Source organism: Anastrepha obliqua, chromosome 2, assembly GCF_027943255.1.
Source record: "Anastrepha obliqua isolate idAnaObli1 chromosome 2, idAnaObli1_1.0, whole genome shotgun sequence".
Classification (NCBI taxonomy): domain Eukaryota; kingdom Metazoa; phylum Arthropoda; class Insecta; order Diptera; family Tephritidae; genus Anastrepha; species Anastrepha obliqua.
In genome coordinates, this window is record NC_072893.1 from 9,909,164 (window position 1) to 9,933,104 (window position 23,941).

The 23,941-nt window shown below is 39.7% G+C and overlaps 1 protein-coding gene across 1 annotated transcript in view; it reads left to right on the forward strand.

The window, feature by feature from the left end:
- Positions 1-23,059, forward strand: part of LOC129239466 (uncharacterized) — a 62,536-nt gene extending 39,477 nt beyond the window's left edge. Inside the window, exons 5-9 of the mRNA XM_054874967.1 lie at positions 10,611-10,751; positions 14,393-14,610; positions 16,872-17,185; positions 17,308-18,101; positions 21,533-23,059. Of these exons, the coding sequence (XP_054730942.1) occupies positions 10,611-10,751; positions 14,393-14,610; positions 16,872-17,185; positions 17,308-18,101; positions 21,533-22,623 (2,558 nt within the window). The 3' untranslated portion in view covers positions 22,624-23,059. The remainder of the gene's footprint in view (positions 1-10,610; positions 10,752-14,392; positions 14,611-16,871; positions 17,186-17,307; positions 18,102-21,532) is intronic.
- The last annotated feature ends 882 nt before the right edge of the window (positions 23,060-23,941 follow it).

Sequence of the window (23,941 nt, forward strand, 5' to 3'; positions counted from 1 at the left end):
TTTCTATCCTGGCGTTTTAAAGCGTTTGTTGCATGGCTTTCGTCGAATTCGCCCTGAATACCACGAAGGAAGAAGCTGGCGCTTATTGCATGATAATTCACCATCTCAACGATCCACTCTTGCGACTGATTTTTTGACTATTAATCGCATTTTAACCATCAATCACTCACCGTATTCGCCTGATATGGCTCCCTGTGACTTCTACCTATTCGGAAAATCGCATTTGGCTATGAAAGGAAAACGTTTTCCGTCCGTAGAGGCCATCCAAACGACTTGTACCGTCATTCTGAAGGACATTCTGGTCAATGATTTGAAACATTCTTTCGAAAAGAATTTAGAACACGCAAAACAGTGTATCGAGAGCAGAGGAGACTATTTTGAATAAATAAACGCGAAGTTATCAGAACAAAGCTCCTGTCGTTTCTATTTTAGCTCAGTCTTCTTTACTTTGGACTTCACCTTGTATATATGTATTATTAATTTTTAGATATTTGTGCAGCACCACGTACTGTGAGCTGCATCAGCGCACATTGAAAATAAATGGATTCTCCATTTTCGCGCCTTAAGCTTTCTAAAAGGGTCTCTGAGCAGATTTGAGCTCTTTCTCATTTGTTCAATAGCGGTTGCCTCATGGTAAGCAACGGCAATCCTTCGAGTTCTTATCTGCTATCATAGTTTTTTTCTTGGCATTTCACAACGTTCAGTAAGAATACAAAAGTAATAAGTTTGACCATTTATGGTGTCTTTAAGAACTAGACAACGAATCCTTACAATATTGTCTTAAGTCTGTGAAGTCACAGACAAAGATCAAAGGTAACCGGAACGTCAATCATCTTCGACGTCTTCTCGGTTGCGTTAAACATTCATTAGTCTGCACTGGCTTCTATAAATTTTAACTTTCAGTGGGCGGCTTTCAATGATCTTTATGAGAGGTCATAATAATTCTCTACTATATTGTTAAGCATAGTACTAAGATCGCGTTTTATATGAAATGGCTTTCAAAATACATACAAATTGCATTGCCATGAAATATGCGTGAAATTTCGTATGTATTTCACGACAACACAGTACTCAGTTCACGCCGTGAAAAAGCCAGCAAAATTTGTTCACACCTATTTAACCCGTCGGTGCGTGACTACCATTCGGGAATGCGTAGGTTCGAATCTCCATGCTTGAAACGGTAAAAAGATAGAACGTTTTTTCTAATAGCGGTCGGCAGGCAAGGACTAATCTGGTAGGCCATGAAAACGCCACTCATAAAAAAAACTGTTTCCCTTCGGAGTTGGCTTAAAACTGTAGGCTCCTCCTTTTGTGGAACAACATTAAGACGCACGCCACAAATCGGAAGAGGAGATCGGCCAAACACCTTACAGAAGTGCGAAAAATGGCGATGCTCATAAATTTGGCGTTTCTTCTCATTTAAAACTCAATGTTGCTAGCAACATTTCACGGCAAGCCAAATGCATATTGCTGGCGATATTTCACGACTTTGAGTTAGTACTAGCATTTACTCTCAACATTTTTTCGCTGAAACAAACAAAAAACATCGAACAAAAAGCCATAGCATACGAGTACTTATCGGCGGAAGAGAGAGAGGTTCACATATAATTATCCACTTTTTCGAGCTTAACTCCCAATCCGTAATTAAAATGCGAGATTAACTATACAAAATGTCTCTCTTTATAAAATAATCTCAGATTATAAATATACTTTTTGCTGTGCAACCCTGTACAATATACCACGAAGCCAATTTCTATTAAGAAAAACCTCTCAAAATAGTATTCAAAGCTGATTGTCAATCTTGCAGCTAATCTGCCATACTTATAGCTGTTCTCCGAATCATTGCAGAGCATGTAAATGAATTTCAGGAGTCCCTTCACGTGGTCTTTGTGGACTTTGAGAAGGCTTTCGATGGGTTGCGATATCAAAGTATCTGGGACACCCTTCTGCGACGGGTAGAAATTCAAGGGCCGAGAGCTGCGCAACGTCGCCCTCTCTGAGCCTATTGAACCTGTGACTGGTGTCCTCTTCTATTTAAATAGTCATTGATGACGTTCTAAACAGCGCTCTAGATATCAGCTCAGGAAGGGGAATTCTATGGAATCCTATCAGTATGGAGCATTTAGACAGCCTTGATTACGCCAATCGCATCGCGCTCTTATACCGGAATTACGGACACATGTAGAGCAAACTTAATAACCTAAGCACCCAAGCCAAAAACATGGGACTGCGCATCAATGTCGGAAAAACTAAGTTAATGGAAATCAAACCTTGCTACGCAACAGATTCGCAAATTATGGGAAGCCCATTGATAATGGAAACAGCTTCACCTGCCTAGGAAGTCAAATTACCTTCGACGGCTGAGGAAAAGACGATATCGATGCGAGAACCAAAAAAATCCGAAGCAACTTTTGCAAGCCCCGAAAAGATCTGATTTTTCAAACAGCTGACAACGCATACCAAACTAAAAATTTTTAATTTGAATACTAAATCGCTCCTACTATGTGTCCGCTATTCCATGATAAGAGTGCGATGTCAACGGCATAGTCAATGTCGTCCATTTGCTCCATATGTCCGCTTTGAAGCGTGTTTGGTGTCTGTATCTGCAATGCGGAAGCTGCAGACATTTGTGAACCGTAGCTGGTGGCCCGACAATTGGATTTCAAACGAACAACTCCTCAATCGAAGCAGACAAAAACCAATGGTCATTGAAATGCGAGAGCTCAAATGGAATTCGATTGACCATACGTTGCGCAAGTAGAATGGCACTGGACTGGAACCCAGAAAAATCGCACCGCAAGCGACGCCATAAAGGATCTTTGCGACATAGCCAAAATGAAGAATTTTTAGAAATTGATGAATCTCTCTCACGGCCACAAATTAAGACAAAAACGAGAAGTTGACAACATTGGAAAGCATTTCTTTCGGCAGTATGCACCCCAGGACGGCGCGATAGGAAATAATAATAAATCTGCCATATGTGAATGGGTACATCAATTTTTGCCGATTTATTGCTAATCTCTGCATATGTGAACGTACTTTTAGATATAGAAGATGCAACTTTAGGCTTTTGAAAAAACAATTTAAATCAATTTAACGCTTGTTAAATGTCAATATATATTAACTTGTTTATCGATGCAATATTCGAACTATGGATTATTCGTAATTGCAGCTTTAGTATCAATTTTGATAAAAAAATTAATTACTGGTTAAATTTTGCTATGAAAGATCAGAATTTGTTTATCTAAAAGCAAAAAACGGCAAAGGTCAAATTTTTTTATGTGAATGTGTGTGTAGGAATGTAAGAATGTACACGCCTATGCACATATTTTTATTTGCTATGACCATTTGTGAACATTTCCCCCGGTCATACATGCGCTTGTGTGTGTGCACATATAAATATCTACCGGCACTCGCTGAATCCAGTGCCTTGTGTACGACAAAACTTTTCAACAATTTAACGTTAATGTGCAATTATGTGAAAAACTCATTTACAAAGCTGTTTAAAAATTTATTTGTGCAGACAATCAAAATTATGCCAATTGTAATCAAATTTTGTGCACAAAGGAAATTAGTTCAGACTGTTTATCGGTTTTCGACAACATTTTGGATTTTTTTTGTTCTTTTTTATCGCCATGAAATGCATACATTTATGAACTTAGAGTAACATACTAACTCATTTATGGATATATGCACTATATGCATGCTTATACTTGTGTATGTATGTATGTATGAACCTACGTACATGTGTGTGTGTCTATGCATTAATAGTTCAAGAGATGCGCGCTGCGGTTTTGTAAATAATGGATGAGAATCAGAATACACTATATTTTTTTTTTTTTTGGTTGAAGTCTGCTTGGATAACTTATTAAGTGCATAAGTACATACTCGTATGTATGTATTTAATGTAGCAAAAAAATGTGAAAACTGTCGCTGAATAAAGGGAAGTTAAATTAAAATAAAATTTTAATTGATTAGGTAAGTAGACAAGAATTAAAGGATTTTTGTAATGTCTCACAAAAAAATGTGTGGGCCAATGAGCCTCCGATTACACAGGGTTACCGGGAAAGTCGATTAAGCTGCAATTGGTGGTGCCATGCCTTAGTCATAACCGTAACCATAGCAATCAGCTGTTCTGATCAAACAAATGTGCATCGCTGTAAGCGATTATAAGTGCCGCACCATAGTGTCATAGCCATTATCGTTAAGAGGGAGTGAAGATATTGATATTGAAAGTTCACTTCAGCAGCGTATTTTAACTGAACCTACAGTTTTTGTTCTACCAGTACTTTTTCTATCCTCGACAGAACCAGTTTCTTGAAAATGTTTCACCAAACATTGAGTTGTCCACTCATTCGAAACGATTATTGTCACCAAAAAACTACGAATTTTGTAATATCTTACGCGATTTTGGCCGAGTTTAACAAAGCGCGGCAGTCGTTTCTTTCTCGTGCTAACCGGCGCCAATTGGACACACCAAGTGAAGCCAAGACCTTTTCCACCTGATATTTCCAACGCAAAGGAGTCCTTCCTCTTCCTCTGCTACCACCAGCTGGTACCGCATCGAATACTTTCAAAGCCGGAGCGTTTGTATCCATTCGGACGACATGACCCAGCCGCCTTAGCCGCTGGATCTTTATTCGCTGCGCTATGTCTATGTCGTCATAAAGCTCATAAAGCTCATCGTTCCATCGCCTGCAATATTCGCCGTTGCCAACGGGCAAAGGTCCAAAAATCTTCCACAGAATCTTTCTCTCAAATACTCCAAGCGTCGCTTCATCGGATATTGTCATCGTCCACGCGATATATTGTTCCTAAATATCAACAATTTTCATAATAAGTTACAATCATTTTAACGCGTTGTTCTACGCGTTGTACATTTGTCTCCTTGAAAAATTTCAAAGATGACATAAAAAAGAACTAGAACTACGAATACGAAAAAGAGGGTTTAGGTAAAATACATATCCGATGCCTTTACCGACAGCAGCAGACCGTACGAGACGCCACAGCCATACACGTTATCCGGGACACCGATAAGTAGAGATGAAATAATGTTTGCACTCTACAGCATGAACGAAAGAAAAGCGATAGGACCAATCCAAGTGCCGCCTGAAATCTTGAAGCTAATCGATGATGACAATATTCAACTTCTAAGATCATGGAAAATACTGCAGCGAATACAGACTTATAATTCTTATGAGTCATTTGCTAAAAATATTTCTGAAAGTGATTCTTACTAGAATATGTACATTAAACTTGTGAGGGAATAATGGGACAATCAAAATTTGGCTTCAGAAATGGCATGGGTACAAGAGAAGCATTATTTTGTGTTCATGGGCTAGTAGAAAATTGCATGGACGTACAAAAAGACGTTTTTCCATGCTTTATTGATTATGAAAAGGCTTTGATAATGGGCAGTATGAAAAACTCTTTAACATTTTGAGGTCAATAAATATTGAAGAAAAGTATAGACAAGTGATACAAAACTTATATTGGAATCCAACTACACACATTGTTATGGATTGAACGGTGAAAGTTTTTGATATGAATCACATAGAAGAATTCGAGATATGGTGTCTCCAACTCTGAAGTACTTCGAAAAGTAAATAGCAATAGAAAGCTTCTACGGTGCATTAAACGCACGAAAACATCCTACATGGGCCATATATGCCAAAAAGTGTAACCTGTTCCAACTTATACGACAACGAAAGATTGAATGAAGACGATGCGTTGGAAGAAAAAAATTATACTGGTTGTGAAATATACGTCGGTGGAAATATCGGCAATCTTTTGGAATTAGGGAGAGACATCTTTTCAAATATTGTAAAAAAATGTATGATTAATCATTATTATATTATATTCATTTTATTTTTATCCATTGAATTTTATACATTATACTTTATGCAGCACCGCTTACTTTTGGTAATGAATTGCAAATAAAGAAGGAGGAATTATTCCCTATTGACATCTAGGCGTCACCTTATGTATATATTCCTATATAATGGGTAGTTAAATTTCAAGAGCCGATGTTCAATGTAAACCACACCTAAATATCACGTTTTTTTCAGCATTTCATTTGACATTTTTCAATTTCAAACTAACTCAATTTGAACCATGGAAAGATACATAATCGAGCAAGGCGTTAAAGTTATTCAGGCTTATTATGAAAACGGGTGTTCAAATCAAAATGCATATCGCGCACTTCGTAAAGAAAATCATCTTCAGTGATGAGGCACATTTTCACCTCAGTGGATTCGTCAATAAGCAGAATTGCCGCATTTAGGTGAATGATAATCCAAGAGTGATTGCCGAAAAACCAATACATCCACAAAGAGTGATTGTTTGGTGCGGTTTATGGGCCGGCGGCATCATTGGGCCGTATTTTTTCCAAAATGAGGCTGGTCAGGCAGCTACTGTGAATAGTGTTCGCTATCGTGAGATGATAACGAACTTTTTATGGCCCGAATTGGAAGATATGGATGTGGACGATATGTGGTTTCAACAGGACGGTGCCACTTGTCACACAGCTCATGAAACAATGCCTCTTTAGCCCGAAAAATTTGATGGCCGAATAATCTCACGTCGCGGCGATGTCAATTGGCCGCCAAGATCATGTGATTTGACACCGTTGGACTTCTTTCTTTGGGGTTATTTGAAGAAAAGGTGTACACGATAAGCCAGCAACAATTCAAGAGCTACAGGAGGAGATAATTCGGCACATTAACGGCATAGAACCTCAATTATACCTCAGCGTCATCGAAAATATGGACCATCGGAGGGAGGTGTGCCGCCAAGGCCGCGGCGCCATTTGGCCAATATTTTATGCCATACGTAATTGCGCCATACTAATATTATCATAAGGAAGAGAAATGACAATAATTTCTTATAAAAATTGTATTTTATTCAAAATCAACACCGGCCTTTGAAACTTAACCACCCTTTATATAAAAATGAATGTTTGTCTGTATGTCATCGATGAACTCAAAAACTACTAAACCGATTGTTATAAAAATTGGTATATATATGAATTTTCCACGGAGAAGGTTTGTAGAATATGCTCATTGATGCCACTCGTCACCAGGTGGCGCTGCAGAGTAGCAACTTCTGCCTCGTTCAACCGATTGTCATAAAAATTAGTATGACCATGTATTTTTACACAGAGAAAACGAATATGACATTTGCAAAACAATTATTGGATATTGGAAATGGACGAATGGAAATTGATGAATCTACACAATGTATCACCCTGTCAGCAAAATTCTGTAAGATCACAGAAAGCATCGACGAATTGGTGCAAAAAGTTTCCGAAAACATTGCATAAAATTACAAAAACCATCAGTGGCTCAGTACGCGTGCTATATTAGCAGCCAAAAACATCGATGTCAATACCATCAACTTCCCCATTCAGCATGGAATACCCAGTGGAACGATAACATATAAGTCCATCGATACTGTGGAGATGCAAGACGAGGTTGTCAACTATCCAACTGAATTCTTGAATTCGCTTGATTTGCCAGGCATGCTGCCGCACGTTCTTACATTGAAAATTGGTGTACCCATCATTTTTCTTCGAAACATAAATCCACCTCGACTTTTCAACGGAACCAGACTCTCAGTCAAGAAAATGATGAACAATGTTATTGATGCAACAATTTTGACTGGAAAATTCAAACGGAAAGACGTACTGTTACCGTGTATCCCAATGATCCCGTCAGATATGCCATTCGAATTCAAGCGTTAACAGTTTCCGGCGCGACTCGCTTACGCAATGACTATTAAAAAAGCACAAATACAATCGTTACAAGTGCGTGGATTAAATTTGTACAGCTCTATGTGGCTTACTCACGTGTCGGAAAACCTTCTGATTTATTGTACTACGCACCAGATGGAAAAACAAGAAATATTGTGTATCTCACAGCACTTCAATAAACATCGAATTGAAACTAAACTTTGTGATGTCACAATTTTTTTCAAATAAGCAAAATCAATAAAATGGTTTAGAATGAATTGAATATTTGTGTACTGATTTTTCTTTAAAGTCATTTTTCTTAAATTTATTTTAGCTGTTGGTATAGCAACGCGCGCCGGGTACAGCTTGTAGTATATAACTATATAATATATATTATATATTTTTTTTTTTATTACAAACATTTAACTATATATAGGTATACAATGTTTGTTGACACTACAACTAGTTTAAGGGAAACTAACAAACAGTATGATTTTAACAATTTTGTGGGGTTTTTATGAAGACAATTTTAAAATCTCTTCTTTACATTAACTACCAATAAGATCATATGGTTTTTTTCGCTGGAGTCGTCGGGTTAGGTTTGCGGTGTTGAGAAGTTTGCTGGCTTTCTCGTTAATGTGCCTCTGGAGCCTCATAGAGTGGGCTTCTGCTTGTATTTTAATACCTTCAGCGACCGTAGGAATGCAGAGATCACGATGAATATCTGCATTGCGAACGTACCAAGGTGCGTTGACAATATTTTTGATAATTTTATTTTGAAATCGTTGAATTATGTTAATATTATTTTGACTGGCACAGCCCCAAACTTGAGCGCCATAAGACCACACGGGTTTGATAATTTGATTGTATATCATTATTTTGTTATATGTGGAGAGTTTTGAATTCCGTCCAATGAGCCAGTTCATTTTTAATATTTTCAAATTAAGTTCGCTTCGTTATATTTTTATATGCTCCTTCCAACGTAGCTTAGCATCGAGGGTTATACCAAGATATTTGGCAGTATTTGCGTATGGAATTGGAGCGCCTAGTACCATTATTTTGTGATGGTTTACTTTTTAAAGGGTAAAGGTCACATGAATTGATTTGTTACTATTTAATTTTATTCGCCAAATTTTCGTCCATTTTTCTACTGCGTCTATACCGATTTGAAGTTTAGTTGCAGCTACTTCGGCGGTTTTTCCTGTTGCGAGGATTGCTTTGTAGTCAGCAAAGGTGGCGATCATAGTGCTTGGAGGTATTGGTATATCTTTCGTATATATAAGGTAAAGAAGGGGTCCAAGGATACTTCCTTGCGGCACGCCAGCGTTTATTTTCTGCAATTTGGAATACTCATTCCCTTGTTTTACGCGAAAATACCGTTCAGTTATATATGATTTCATAAATGCACTGTATTGAAGTGGCAGGCATGAGTTCAATTTGTTAATAAGGCCTTCATGCCAAACCTTGTCAAATGCTTGCGCGACGTCCAGGAAGGCTGCTGAGCATATGTTTTTCTCTTCGAACGATTTTTCTATTTCAGCTGTAATTCGGTGCACCTGATCTATGGTGGAGAGTTTACTGCGAAATCCAAACTGGTGTGAAGGTATCAGATTGCGAAATTCAATTATTGGTTTTAAGCGATTTAGAATGAGCTTTTCTAGTAGTTTTGAAATTTGTGGCAACAAGGAGATTGGGCGGTATGAAGAAACAATATGTGGACCCTTTCCTGGTTTGGCAATCATAATCATCTCTGCAACTTTCCACAGGCTTGGAACATACTGGAGTCGGATCGACGAATTGAATAGATTGGCTAATTTTACTAGACTTTTGTTGGGTAGTTGCTTTAATACTTCCGCTGGGATTAAATCAAATCCAGGTGTCTTTTTGTCTTTTAGTTGCTTGATTTAACTTGATATTTTAACTATATATAACTATATACTATTTTGCAACAAAATCTTTATTTTGCTTTGATGACAAAGCATTTTCTTGCGCTAAGTATAGTTACACTTCACTTGCTTCAATGGGGAGCTGTGCCCCAAATTACCGTTTGTGCTTTTTCACATTTTACCCGGATCGTTGTGAACTCCATGGAACTAAACAAGCTGTCGATCCGAATATACACTTGCAGATTTGCACGATTGTGACTCAGCCCCTCGTCATGTTATCTGCATTGAATTAGGAATTTTTGTCACTTATTTTTATTTTTAAAATTTTTAGAAAAAAAGTGTATTTTGTTTTCTAGATTGCACCCAAAGGTACCAAATATCTGCGTACTATATATGATTTTTAAATACAGGAATGTGTGCATACTACCCGCGTACGCTTATTTTCAATACTTCTAAAAGTTACTTATGAATCATATATGCATGTATGTGTATCTATATTACCTAACTGTATTATTATTGTTGTTGGCTGCTCTATTGCCTTAGAAAATATTTAAATGTGCATCGGAGCCATAGATTAGTTATGATTATTTATAAGGACACAAATAACAAAAATAAGGAAAAATAAAAATATATGGATATCCGTTTTATTTATTATACAAGTGGCTATCTGAGTATATAAAAAAGCAAATATGAAAGTTATGCAGATAAATTCAAATGCAATCGAAATTAAATTTTCAGTTTGTTTGCCTTCACTACGAACATACGGACTTTACGTCTGTGCAGAGTTTTATTTTTATTTTTATATTTATTTTTTATTTTCCATTTCTTTCTCTGCTTGTATATGGAGGACATAAGAATGCATGGCTGTTCTATCTAAAACAATAAATTATTTATTGCAAAATTTTTATAGTCACACACATATACATTCACACATTTGTTTATTACGCAAATATGCGCATTTACGAAACTACAAATTTATATTCTCAAACTTGCAGACACCGTCACCAAGTCGTGTCCATTCTTTCTGGCATCCGGTGTTTTTCTTCTGATCAGCTTTATCGTCTTCCTCGTGCCAACCTGTTCACATCAGAATAATTTATATTACTTTAGTGCGGGCATAATGTTTATTGTCTCAGGTAAGTTACATAAATTTATATGCAATCCACTCGTACATACATATGCATGTGTGTATAAAGGGTTTTCTAATAGGGACGAAGCGATGTTGGCAGGCTGTGTTGGCATTTGTTGTTTTGAAGGGTTTTTTCTCTGGAATGACGCCCGTAAAGAGGAAACTCTCAAATAGACCTACGTACCAAACATGAACCAACACTACCCCTCTTCCCACGGAACTGCCAAAAAAGTATTGCGTCACAGAGCTGGTTAGCTCAAAGGCTCTTAATTATAGTTGTCGCCAACGAAACTCCACGCGTATTACGTCATGGATATTTGTTACAAGATTCCCTTCCAGTTATCAGGTGAAAATTTTACAGATTTCGGGTGCATAGCATTGGCATTGGAACAAGACTTGATCAACATCTTCCTTCTCCGTGCAGATTAAGTAGTTTAGTGAACTCGCATGGCCAAATCTACGCCGTGTCTTTAAAGGAATTGAGTTAGGTAGTAATTTTCTTCCCCATGGTTCCTTTCTAACCACGTTGTATGGATGGATATTAGCTCGAGCGTCCGTCTACCCTTAGGTGACCTGTTCCACCGGTCTTACCAGTGGGCGAAAGCCTGCGCCTTTTTTCTTCTTTCTTCGATTTCTTTACGCATTGCTCTATCGCCGAGTTCCGACAGCCTTATAAATAACCTTTGCATTTTTTTAGCCAGAATGTCAACTGGGATTAGTCCTGCGATATTGAACGATGCGTCATTAGAATTTGTGCGGAAGCCACACATAGTACGCAAAGCCCTTAGCTGATAGATGGATATTAGTTTTCTTTACTATTACTGTTTATGTTCAATGCGTCAGCTCAGATCGGTGCCGCGTACAGAAGGGCCGAGCTGACAACCCTACTCTATAGTAGCCTTTTGCTATGGCTATAGCCGCCGTTGTTTGGCATTATTCGTGCCAGACAGAAATGCACATTCGATGCCTTCTTCAGAGCTTATTCTAAAGTTTAGACGACTATCAGTCATCACCTCGAAGTATTTAATGGCGGGTTTTGATGGATTGTGTCAAATCCAATGCTTATAATTCAGTATCTGATACCAAATCTTCAGGCAAGTTACACGATGCAGCAGCAAGTACAATTTTATTTCTATTGCCCCGTAGCACACTGCGACCTCTAGTGTGGTCTATTGTGCCAAACCGCGCGCCTATGATTGAAGGCTTCTAATGAATTTTAGCACTTCCTCGGGTTTCTTGTTCTATATACCAATGAATTTAGAGTCACACTACCTAGGCTAGTGTAAGATATTCGTCTTCCGAGAATTGCACATTAGCACAGAATATGCTCTGATGTTCCATGGCCTCTTTCGCAAAAACAACAGACACTTGATTCTACTAATCCTCGTTTACTGATATGCTAACGAAGACTACAATGCTCCGTATAACATCCAGTGAGAGCTCATAAGGTCTCTCTATCCATATTTAAAACCATACTTGACGATCCTCTATAAAGAAGAATAAATAGTATTACCTGCCTCTGTCCTGGACCCTCCATCCAGTGTCGTATAATTTCGTGTTCTCCCAGTCTAATTTCGATAGACAGCCTACTTGTTTGTTGCCGTCATAATCTTCATATTCTAGTAACCTGTCCAAAAAGGTGGTGTTTTTTGCTTCGAGGATATTGAGGTTAGTGAAGCATTCCCCAACCAGTTTAGATGTTGCTGAGTATGTTTGGCTGTCTGAAAAAATACAGATGTGTTTCGAAGTAATACCTTTGTTGTCATTACCTACCTTAATTCTTTAAGCCATTGATATTAGCTTGAAAAAGGTGTGGGATAACCAAAATGGATCTTTCAAAGTTAAGCCCAAATACCCCCAAAAGCTCCTACCATCCGCAAGCTTCAACCCATCTGCAGGTCTCCAAGTCAAGTTGAATTTATAGATTACCTGTCTCACAAAGCGCCCCGTCTAAATCATAAGATATCTTGAAATTTCCTGCAATTCTTAGCGCAAGAATCATTGCATCAGTTAATTGCACTGCAGAATTATATATGAATTTTGTAGCGATTTCCATATGCCCTGTGAAATTTCCGATTAGGTATTTGTCAGGGTAAGTAGGTTACCCTCTACTCTGCTGAGTGCTTCCGTGAGACTAGTTCTCATCGCTCCAGTGATGCCATGCCAATGTAATACCTCACACACAGCTTGTTTTGTTCCATTTCGGTTCGAAATCGGTCTTATTGGAAAACACTTTGCATATTTGAGTGAATTCTTTGCAGGTATACGCAATTAAATTCAAAATTACTGCTTTAACTTTAAAATAATAATAAAGAGCTAATAAAACTTATTAAGAAAATGTTTTAATTAATTTTAAGTTGTAATCCTTTTAAAGTTGTAATCCTTTCGAGGGGAAGACTTACTTCTAAAAAAAAACTATACTTTTTATAAATAAAAAGAGTCTCTTTTAGAGAAGAATCTCTAGAGAGAAATAGCCTTGGGATTAAGGGATGATGACCATACGCTTACGACGACGCCGACGGTGACTACTAGTCAAGCTACTAATGAACTTCACCAAATTTGTGATATTTAGACCCGCTATATACCCGCAGACGTAGCGAAGAAATGAGAGCCCAAATGTCTAAATCTTCGCCAGACGAAAGCAGGGCAGCTGAGGAGAAGGTGTTGAGATGATCCCACCTCGTCCTCAAGACAGCTTCTGCAGAACAGACTTGAGGAAATCCCAAGTCTCACCGCATGAACACCCAACGAACAATGTCCGGTAAGGATACCCACCAAATTCGAGAGCTGGGGCTTTGTTAGCCATAGGAGTTCCCTCGAGCGTCCCCGATCTACCCGTGGCCAGAAGGATCTCGCGACCTTGCACGTTTACGCACTAGCCCAGCGCTCGCTGAGTTGACTCGAGGCCCATCTTTCCAGGAGCACTGCCATTGAACTACAATGTTTGCGTCATCTCCCAATCAAGATGAACACACTGGAGCGTCAATCCCGCCGATGGTGTCGATGATATGTCGTCTCCATGGATTTTGTACCGCAATTAGTCAAACCATCCAGCTCAGTATCATTTTCAGTCTTTGAGCCATCTGTGTAGAAAGTTTGCATCAAGCTTTCTTAGAGAGCGTTTGGATTTTTCCATTGCAAATTTATAGGACAGCTAGCGGCATAATTTCTTCTAAAATAGAGTTCTAGGGTCAGTTTATAATTCGGTAGAACTGATCAGACAACCTTTTATACAACATTGGATTTGTCACAGAGCCTTTATTTGAAAACTTTGATGTAACTAAGAAAAGGTAGAGGTGTGGGAGATAAGTAAGTCTAAGCGGACGTGTGAAGAGAAAGTTGGTGGCATTCGGTATACCTTAACATGTCGGACAATTTTGGATAACTAGATAACAGAGTGTAGTTGTGTATTACTAACGCGGGTCACACTGAAGTTCTTTGCCTGGTAAGGGTAGTGGTTCGATCCAGGAACGGCATTCAGGAAGCGAGAGCTCATGAAAATGGTAGTTTACTAGTAGAGGATCTCGGTGAATGTTCTTTTTTGAATTGAGTGCAACCAATTTTTAAATATTTATGTATGTGCATATAACTATGGAACTTTTGAATTTTTCTAATAAAATTTTCTTCTTTTTTCCTTGTAATTCTTAGGTTTATTAATGCTCATCGGATTAATTGCATACATATCCATCCTAAAGGCGGAAATAGGTTCAAAATTGCGATCGAGGTCCTCTTTGCAGCCGCCACTCTTCAAGGTTACCTATGGACAAAGTTTCTTTCTGTTCGTTATTGGCTTCATAACGACTGAGTTTGTGGGGCTTTTGAACATTTTTCTATACATCAGTCTGCAAGAAATTGGATATTACAATGTAAGTATGTCAGCAAAAATTAAAATTGATTTTAAAAGAAGAAAAAATGGTGCTGCCTCACATTTTTCTCCAGTATAACGACGCACGGATGCACCAATTCGCAGTCGCAACGGCAAAATTCCATTAATTGCAATCCTCATTGAGCAAATGGAGGGACCTACAGTTTTAAGCCGACTCCGACTTTTTTGATTGGTTTTTCATGGCGAGGAATCCAAGGGACTTTCTGAGTCCTGTGTATATTGTACTGGGGCCAAAGGGTTTTCGAAATAGCACATGAAGAAATGGAGCTCCATCTTTTCTGCGCTTTCCTGAGAAATAATATGTGCAGTTCCCATTTAGCAACTGTCAGGGTGATGGCGATGACCGGATAGGAGGTTTCTGAGGCCAATTCAGTCTACTTCCTGGAAAGCTCTTTAAAATTTTTATTACCCCCTGCGTACCTATGTCCTGGAACCCAGATCAGAGAAATGTTACCTGCACACCCAAGAGATTTTATCACCTTACAGGAGTTCAATAGTTCGGTTCTGCACCATGACGTCGTTAGAGCCTTAATCGCGGCTTGACTATCGGAGAAAATGTTAATATCTCGCTCGCTCCCGCGTTCCCTAAGCATTTTGCATGCTTGCAGGATCGCAAAGACTTCTGCTTGAAAAACACTAGCAGTATTCGGCAGTTTAAAGGAGATAGATATATTGGCTTATTTAGAGAAAACTCCTGATCCGACTCCCGATTCCATCTTGGAACCGTCAGTGAAGACAGAGGTGCAAGCTTTGGAGCTTTCCCCTCGATCCATTCCTGCCTATTTTGAAAGATTGCCCTAGCACGACCCTCAAACTCTAGTTTGCGGATAGAGAGATCTGTTCGAAGTTCGAAGAAATAGGGTGTTAACTGCCCGAAAATGCTACCATATACCTTGAGAGATTGCATCCAGAGACCAACCTCCTTTAACCTGAGCGCGATGAAAATATCATAAAGTAAAAGTCAATAGGGAGTAAGTGCAAAGTGATATTCAGGGCAGCACTGGGGCAAGTTTTACGTGCTCCGGTGATGCCAATGCATGCAGTCCTTTGCACCCTTCACAATTTAGTGTTATTATAGCCCTTCCGCAGAGCTTCGCACCAAACCAGGCATACATACAGGGTTACCAATATTCGACGGACCCATCTGGCTACCCTTTATCTTTTGACAGAGACGTCAGATCGCTTAATGACATACCGCGTTGGAAGCGTCAGTCCAAGCAGATTTTTACCATGGAACAGTACACGCCACGCGAGCGCTCTCAAATTGTTGAAATTTACATTCAACACAAGAAGTCAATTGTGAAAACTCAACGTGCGTATAAAAAATTAAATAATGTGAAAAGTGCGCCTTCTAAGAACACCATTAAACGTTTGTACGAAAGGTTTTCGACTGGTGATGCTCTTTCTAATCCAAAGAGACCAAATCAAAACCGACCAAGGCGATCGGATGAGAACATTGCTCTTGTACGGGCCAGTGTTGAGACGTCGCCAAGGAGATCCCAAAATCGCCGTTCTCAGCAGTTGGGCATTGCTCGGACCACTTTACAACGAATTATCCCCATTGATTTGCATTTATTCCCGTATAAGATTCAATTGACGTAAAGATTGTTGCCTGCGGACAAGCCTCATCGATTGGAATGGGCCCAAAGAGTCATCGAAATCCGTCGGGTCCATCGAATATGGGCAACCCCGTACGTTAAAATTGGTAAAACAATTGTGTTGTACATCCACAGCACGACCTTATAAATGGTAGTCAGGCACCAACCTATTTGGCTTCGGCACTGTTTATCTGTCTATCTTCATTTCCCTTTTTCAAATATGAAGAAATGGGTCGGCCGTAAGCGATTTGGGTCAAATGCCTATTTGAGGTTTTCGTGTTATTATATTTTTTGTGGGCACCAAAAATGTAAGGAATTATTGACCCAATTCAAACCCGTCCCGATTATTTTAAAGTGTTAAGAAAAATAGTATTTCTTCCAAACTACGACAAGGTTTTACACATCCTTTAATAAACTCCACCTCCGCTAAAAAGTTATTTGAAAAATTCACAAGGAGAATTGCTTTCACTTACCCCAGAGCTCACACACAACGACAGCCAATGTTGCTTTCAATTTGGCGTTCATGTCAACAATGGCATCCGTTTCCTGTTCCGCTTAATAGTCACATTTCACACACACACACACACACATGGCGCAATGCACCTCTTTAATATACAATGCACATCTATTTTCGCCTTTGCAGCGGTTGCCGTGCTTCAATATCACCAATCTACAGGAAAAGCTGAAAGAGAACGAAACTCCTCACAGTCACACCTATAAAAGCTATAAACATTCCTCGTCCTCGGTAGCCGTCGCACCCACTGTGCGCAAGCCCCAGCAGGGTCCTCGACTAAGCACCAATAACCTTCATCAGGTGCACAATGTGTGTATGGCGTCACCCGCAGCCGAAATGGAATTGGATAGTAAAAAGCTGTTGCAACACATGCCTGGCTTTGTTCCGTGTCGCAAGCATCCGAATGCGGCAGAGGCATTCGTCAACACAGAAATGGAGCGCAGGTGAAATATTTTAGATTTTTTAACAACATTTATTTATCTGTTACTGGCTAACCCAATGACTAAACAGTAATGAATCAATTCACAATTTTTATGTGTGCCATTTTCCCCTCTTCTGTGCGCAGGTATTATTTCGAGAAATCACAACAACCGAAATGCAATTTGCATTCGAGGAACTTTGCCAAATCGCTTAATGAACTCTACACCGAGCCATCGCCCGATTTGCCACCACCGCCACCTTCAGCGATTAAAATGGGCGGCACCTCGCAAACATTTCCCCGCATGCCACAGCAGATCGCACGGTTCGGCGACTTCACGCAAGACTTTCCGCTCACCCGCAGCGTTTCGACTACCACAGATATTTATCCCAGCAACAATTTCAGACACACAACACCGCATGTGGAGCGTAAAAGTCGACGCAACATGGCGACAAACACACGACCTCTTGACCCAGCCACACTAAGCGAAAGTGAACGCGGCGGCGGTGAAAGTGAAATTGAAAGAAATCTGCCACGGCGTCGCCAATTGGCCGATAGCCAGTCTGACAGCAATTACGATGATGATGAACCACAGCGGCTGTGCGGCTTAAAACGGGGCATACGTAAGACAAAGGATGAACTTTTTCAGGAGTTTTGCAAACGTGCTGGAATGCGTCCAAAACCGAAAAACATTTACTTCATTGCCAGCGAAGAAGATGCGATGGCGACATCTGACGATGAAACGCAACGACGTCGTCTCAATAAAGCCGCAAATTGTTTTGATAGTGGGCAACGTAGTAACAGTGGGCGCCGTAATTTTGGCAGAGAGAGTGATGAAGTAAATGAAGAGCAGAACGCCAGGGAAGCGCAGGATGACGATGAAGGAGAAGGTGGCTTTTCGCAGATACAAGATGATGAGGAGCGCATCTACGTCATTCAAGGTAAGTCATTGACCTGATTTATGTGATTGAAAAACAGGGTGAGAAAGATGCAAGTATCACACAAAGGACTTGGAAGAAATATTAAACTTGTGGAGAGTGTCCTATTAGGAATGAATAATTTGAAAAACTAAAATAAAAAAGTTCTTCTCCTTATTAAAGGCTGATTAATTTATAGGTATCGGATTTTAAGGGGTTACATGGGTTTCGTTGGTTTTTTTTTTTTTGAGTTTTGAGGTTTTGAGTTTTTTTTTTGGGTTATTAATTTCTACAACATCTCAGGAATATTATCCTAAATTTTCAAGTCGATCCGAATAATGAATTTGGAGATACAGCCTTTGGAATGTGTGCGCTCCAAGCCATTTTTATTGTTACTCAAAACCTTAACGTTTTTCTCGGAACTGTGTTTTCAAAGTCAGTTGTCAAATGTTCTCGAAAACTACTCTACCGATCTTGATGAAATTTTACACAGGTGTTCGAAATACAATTTACTCGTGCTTGAACGAAGGATTTTTTTTTTTTTCAATTACAACTATTTAAAAAAAATAAAATGTCAAGCAAATTTGACCGAAATTTTCATTTTTTTGCAAAAATGTCTGCCAAAATTCCAACTTTTACTTTTTTTCTTTCCTTCGTTCAAGCACGAGTTTATGGTCTTAACTAAAGCACCTATTTTTCTTTTTTCATTTTTGATGAGCCTGTCAGTAGTTATGCTGACAACGCGGACGCACCTTTTTTTCGAGAGGTCACCGGAAATGATGTCACAATGGAGGAGTTTTAATTTTTTTTTTTTTTTTAATTTCAGAAATTATTCATTGAATATGTATCTATAAGACAGAAAAAAGTTTGAATTAAATAAATAATTTTTACATAGAAAAAAAAATATTGAAACTAGGCCTTTTTTTGCCCGACGAAACCCATGTAACCCCTTAAATTGAAATAAAACAGCGAAAATTCAAATTGATTAGGCAATCTTTATTTTTATTTTTTACATTTATTTTTTAGAGCTAATCCCAACTATGCCGTAATTCGGCCATCCGGTCGGTATCTCGCGAATAACTTTAGTAATGTTGGCTCCCCATGTTGTTGGCTCAATACTCCTACAAATAAAAGTCCAAAGATGTGAGATCACACGATCTTGGTGGCCAATCCACTGGTGCGAGACGAGAGATAAATTGCGCACCGAAACGACGACACCGTAAGTCCGAAGTTTCACCGGCTTCATGGCAAGTAGTCTGCCGACTTGTCCGAACCAAATGTTATTGAGATCGCGGACTTCAATTTCCGACATCAAAAAGTCGTTTATCAGGGCGCGATATCGTTCGCCATTCACTGTTACATTGACGCCAGCCTCGTCTCTGAAGAAATATGGGTCGATGATTCCTCCAGCTCATAGGCCGCACCAAAAGGTAGTTTGCGATGGATCTAATGGCTGTTCTTGAATGGCTTCGGGTTGATCTTCAGCCCAAATATGGCAATTTCGCTTATTAACGTGGCCATTAAGCCACAAATGGGGCTCACCCCTGAACAAAATTCGGATCCCGGAGTGCGAATCTTCAGCGAGTTTTTCAAGGTCCCAACTACTGAAATTATGACGTTATGGACGATCGACCGGCTTCAAGTCTTGGACTAGCTGCATTTTATATGCTTTCAAACCAAGATCTTTTTCGAAAATCGCCCAATTGTGACATAAGATTGGCCAAGTTGTTGAGATCGGCAGTAAATCGATTCTTCCGCGTCTTCAGCGAAACTCTCATAGCCACAATATTCTCGTCACTTTGAGCAGTACGTGATCTTATCGGTCGAGTATCATCTAATAATGTAAAATTATTCTCAATTTTGCCGATGGTTTCCCAATAGTGCGTTCGGTAGGACGGGTATGTACACCATAAGTTGGCCTTAGCGCGCGATGAACACTTTTCACAGATCATCGATTTTCCTAATGGAATTGTACGATTTGTAAACGTTGTTGTGTCGTACGTCTTTCCATGATGAAATGTCAATGAATACAGAGAAAAATTGTGTATTTAGTTCGACAGTAGTCACGCGTAATCTGTAATAAAACCTCTATTGGAAAAAGTACCTTCAATCTGATCATCCTTTGTAACCAAAGAATGAAGGCTTTTGTTTCAAATACAAAAACTTATAAACGGACGCCTTGTGGTGTGAGTTCTTTGAATAAAATTTTCATTGGCACTTTAATATGGAACCTAAAATGTGCCAACTGAATTTCTTCAACGCCGAAACTAGTTTTTCAGCTCATTTTTTTTTTTTAGGATATTTACTTACACCTTCTGAAAAGGAAAACTCATCGTCAAATCGCATAATCCTTCTGACCGACACATCTCGCAGCGTTGCGATGTAACTTCATTCTCGAACCGTTTCCTTGAAACTTTCGTCTCATTACTAGTGGATTCTCACAATTTCTATGCGTTGAACGCTCATGTCGCCTCGATGACTTAACCTCGATGCTCATTTCATGACAGCTTCTTCTTTTTCTTCTTCAAGTCATTAATCCCTCGTGGGACATAGGACATCAAACACGCCTGCGCGTCATCTTGTGCGATTTTCGGCAATGTACTGCGATTGATTCCAACTCTTTCCGATGCTTCCAGCGACCCTTTCAACAGTCGGCCTGCAAGTTTCCCTTGGTCTACCAAGCTTGCGCCCAACATTCGTGAGAGAGTTCCACTCATATGCTTTTCGTGCAATGCATGCATCTTTTTTCCGTAGAGTGTGCAAAATTCTTCTCCATTTTTTTGGCGTTTTATGAACATTTCGACGGGCTGCATTTGAGCCTTTTTCGGTAGATCTGCGTTCGAAATTATTTTGGGCAAAAAATGCGAAAGATGTTCATCAGGCAGCGCTTTATAAAAAAACCTGAAGGCTCGCAGTGATGGATTTAGTCACTTTCATGTACAGGAAGCATAAAGTAGAACCGGTCCAACGTTGGATTTGAAAATTCTCATTTTTGTGTGAACGCTGATGTTGTTATTGGGTCACACAGAAGACATCATACCGAAGGCGGCTCTAGCTTTACCAATCCGAGATTTGATGTCTTCATCCGTGCCAACGAAAGCTGTTACCTCGCTGCCAAGACAGTTGACAAATAAAAAACTCAAAGGTTCATATAAGTCTTAGCCCGAAATAGGTGGCTTTAATGGGACACCAATTATTATATTCACTTAGAAGGCACAAAGAATCACAATAAATGCATTTATTAAATCCGGCCTTCGAACACTAAAACGCTTTTACTCTGAATTGTTTGAAATATTTATGTGAATTTTTAAAACTTAAATGGGTCATGAGCTTTCGTCCTCCAGTAAAAAAAGTTTATGTGAAGTAACTTGCTGCTCTATTAATATTCTTAACCAACATCATAAGCCAAGATCATTAATTTCAAACACTTTCTTCTCTACTCTCCACTATTACAGATAATACTCAGTATGGGACAAACCCAATGTTTCGTAATTTACGTCGTTCCTCCATGTTCGTTGAGCCAACACACCTAAACAAGCTCAACTCCAATCTCTCGCTGGCTACGCTATACCCGCCCGAAGCGTCTACGCAAAAAAGCGCTTTTGGTAACGAACGCAGCGACTCAGCATTGGAAATCTGGCCACCGCCGCCCAGCTTTAGCAACGGTGAGCCCTACTACGCAGCTGGCAAAAGTGCCTACTATGGTTCGCAAAATCGTCTGCACCAAAACTATCAACCCAATGTCCAAATATACCAGAGCCGTACACTGCCGCGTTCATTCCTAAAGAGTCACACGAACTCGCAAAACAGCATCGGCTCAGGCTCGTTGCATGCAAGCGCGTCTGCGTTGCACAACACTTATAGCAGCAGCCAAACCCGCCTGACCAATCTAATGATACAACATCCGCAACAACAACAACAACTACAACCACAAAATCTTTATTTATCGCAATCACAAGCCGCGGATATATACAATTCAAGCTTTGCTATGCATAAATCCAATGAGGATCTCGTTTCGTTACGGCCCAGCAGCAAATATGACGAGCGAAGATTACAACGTCCACAGAACTCAGCCAACCAGCACAATATGAGCAATGATAGTCGTCTACAGCAAACGGCAGTGCATTGGCCTGCCGCCATACCATCCTCACCGTCCGGGTACGCGCCTAACTACCAACAAATACAACAACTGGGCGCACCGACAGCGCGTACCCATCCGACAGCTCCGCATCTGGCACACACGCTTTTGACGCGTTCCTTCAGTAGCAACACCAGCGGCGGCGCAGACAGCGGCATCGGCAGCGGAGGCGGTAGTGGTAGTGTGGTGAATGTACCGTCGAAATTTCAGCGCGCCTATGCGTTTGACGAACAGCGGCGACCAAGCGGCATGTTAGGCGAAACCTACGACCCAAACGAGCTTGAACGCGAGCGACGACGTTCACATGCCAGTGTCTACAGTGGCATATCAATAATGGGTGGCCCAAATGGCACCGGCGGCATCAATGGCACTGACCACTACGACTTGATTAATGGCACTGCGGTGTGAGTGGGGGCATAGCGTACCATCGCTGGCTTGCCGTAAATGGAGTTCTTTGTTAGATTGGTGGGTGGTACTCGTAGCAACGGCAGCAGCATCAGTCGAATGATAATAGCCGCGAGCAGAGCTTTGTAGAGGCAGAGCAAAACGAAAATTGATGATTGTCGATTACTAGTGGTTTTTACGTCAGCTTCGCCCCACCAGCCAAAAGGCCACAATGGCCGTCTTAGTGTATAAGTAATTAAAACCGAAACTTAGGAAAATAATGTTGCACTGCCAGCTTAGAAAGGAAGGAGCAGTCGAAATGTGTAGACAATAGAGGTTAAAAAGTATTTGCAATTGGAATTTCGACTTAGTGGACTGTAGAAAATTTATGGTTAACAAAATCTATACTCTAAGTAACTAAATGCACTGATTTAAACGTGAATGTGTTGTAATTTATATGTTGTGCACGAAATCAGAATAAAATACATACAATTACACTAAAAAAGGCTACTGTTGGGCTCATCATTTAAGACTGTATGGCAGCGTAAGGGAAGGTTTAACTTTTGGTGTATTTGTACTGGGTTGCCCATATTCGACGGCTATGAGCCTGAGTGTGAGCTTTAGTGGACGGACAGACGCTACAACCTAATCTAAACTAACCTAGACTGTAATGAATATTAAACTGCAAGCTTTCGATTTATACTCGTATAGTTTGCAAAAAGATATGCGTTGCACATTCAGGGTGTTAGAATTTTCGGTGGTACTCGATTTTTGATGCCCTTGGATGTTTGGTTCCTTTAGTACTTAAATGTAAATGACTGCGAGTCGAACATAGAAAGAACATTAAATCTTTCTGGACAAATTTGGGCACATAAAATGTACACGAAAATTAGGGTGGGTTAACTTTTATAGAAGAAAAAAGTAAATATAGTAGTATACAGTTCCACAGATGATCTGAAATATATTTTATTTATATCTTTATTTATTTATTTATTGGAGTTTACTCCTTAAGAAACGATATATAAGGCCCACGGTATGAAAAAAATATGGGTAGTAAAATCGTGTGAATCACTGGCGTACGCTGACGGAAGTGACGCATTGCCCTTTTTCTATATTCTAGTGAGAAAAAGCACTGCCTACCTTGTAGCGCTTGGTTGTTGGTGCAAACTTGTAGGAAATATATATTTCCTTGTGGTTGCAAATTTCTAGTCAGAAATAACACTGCCCACATTTTGGTGCTTATTTCCGTTTCCTATCTAGTGCTTGTGCGTTCGTTGAGAACCTACATATAACAGTGATATCGTCTGAACCTTTGGAGGAGATTGTCTTCAAAAACCCTTAC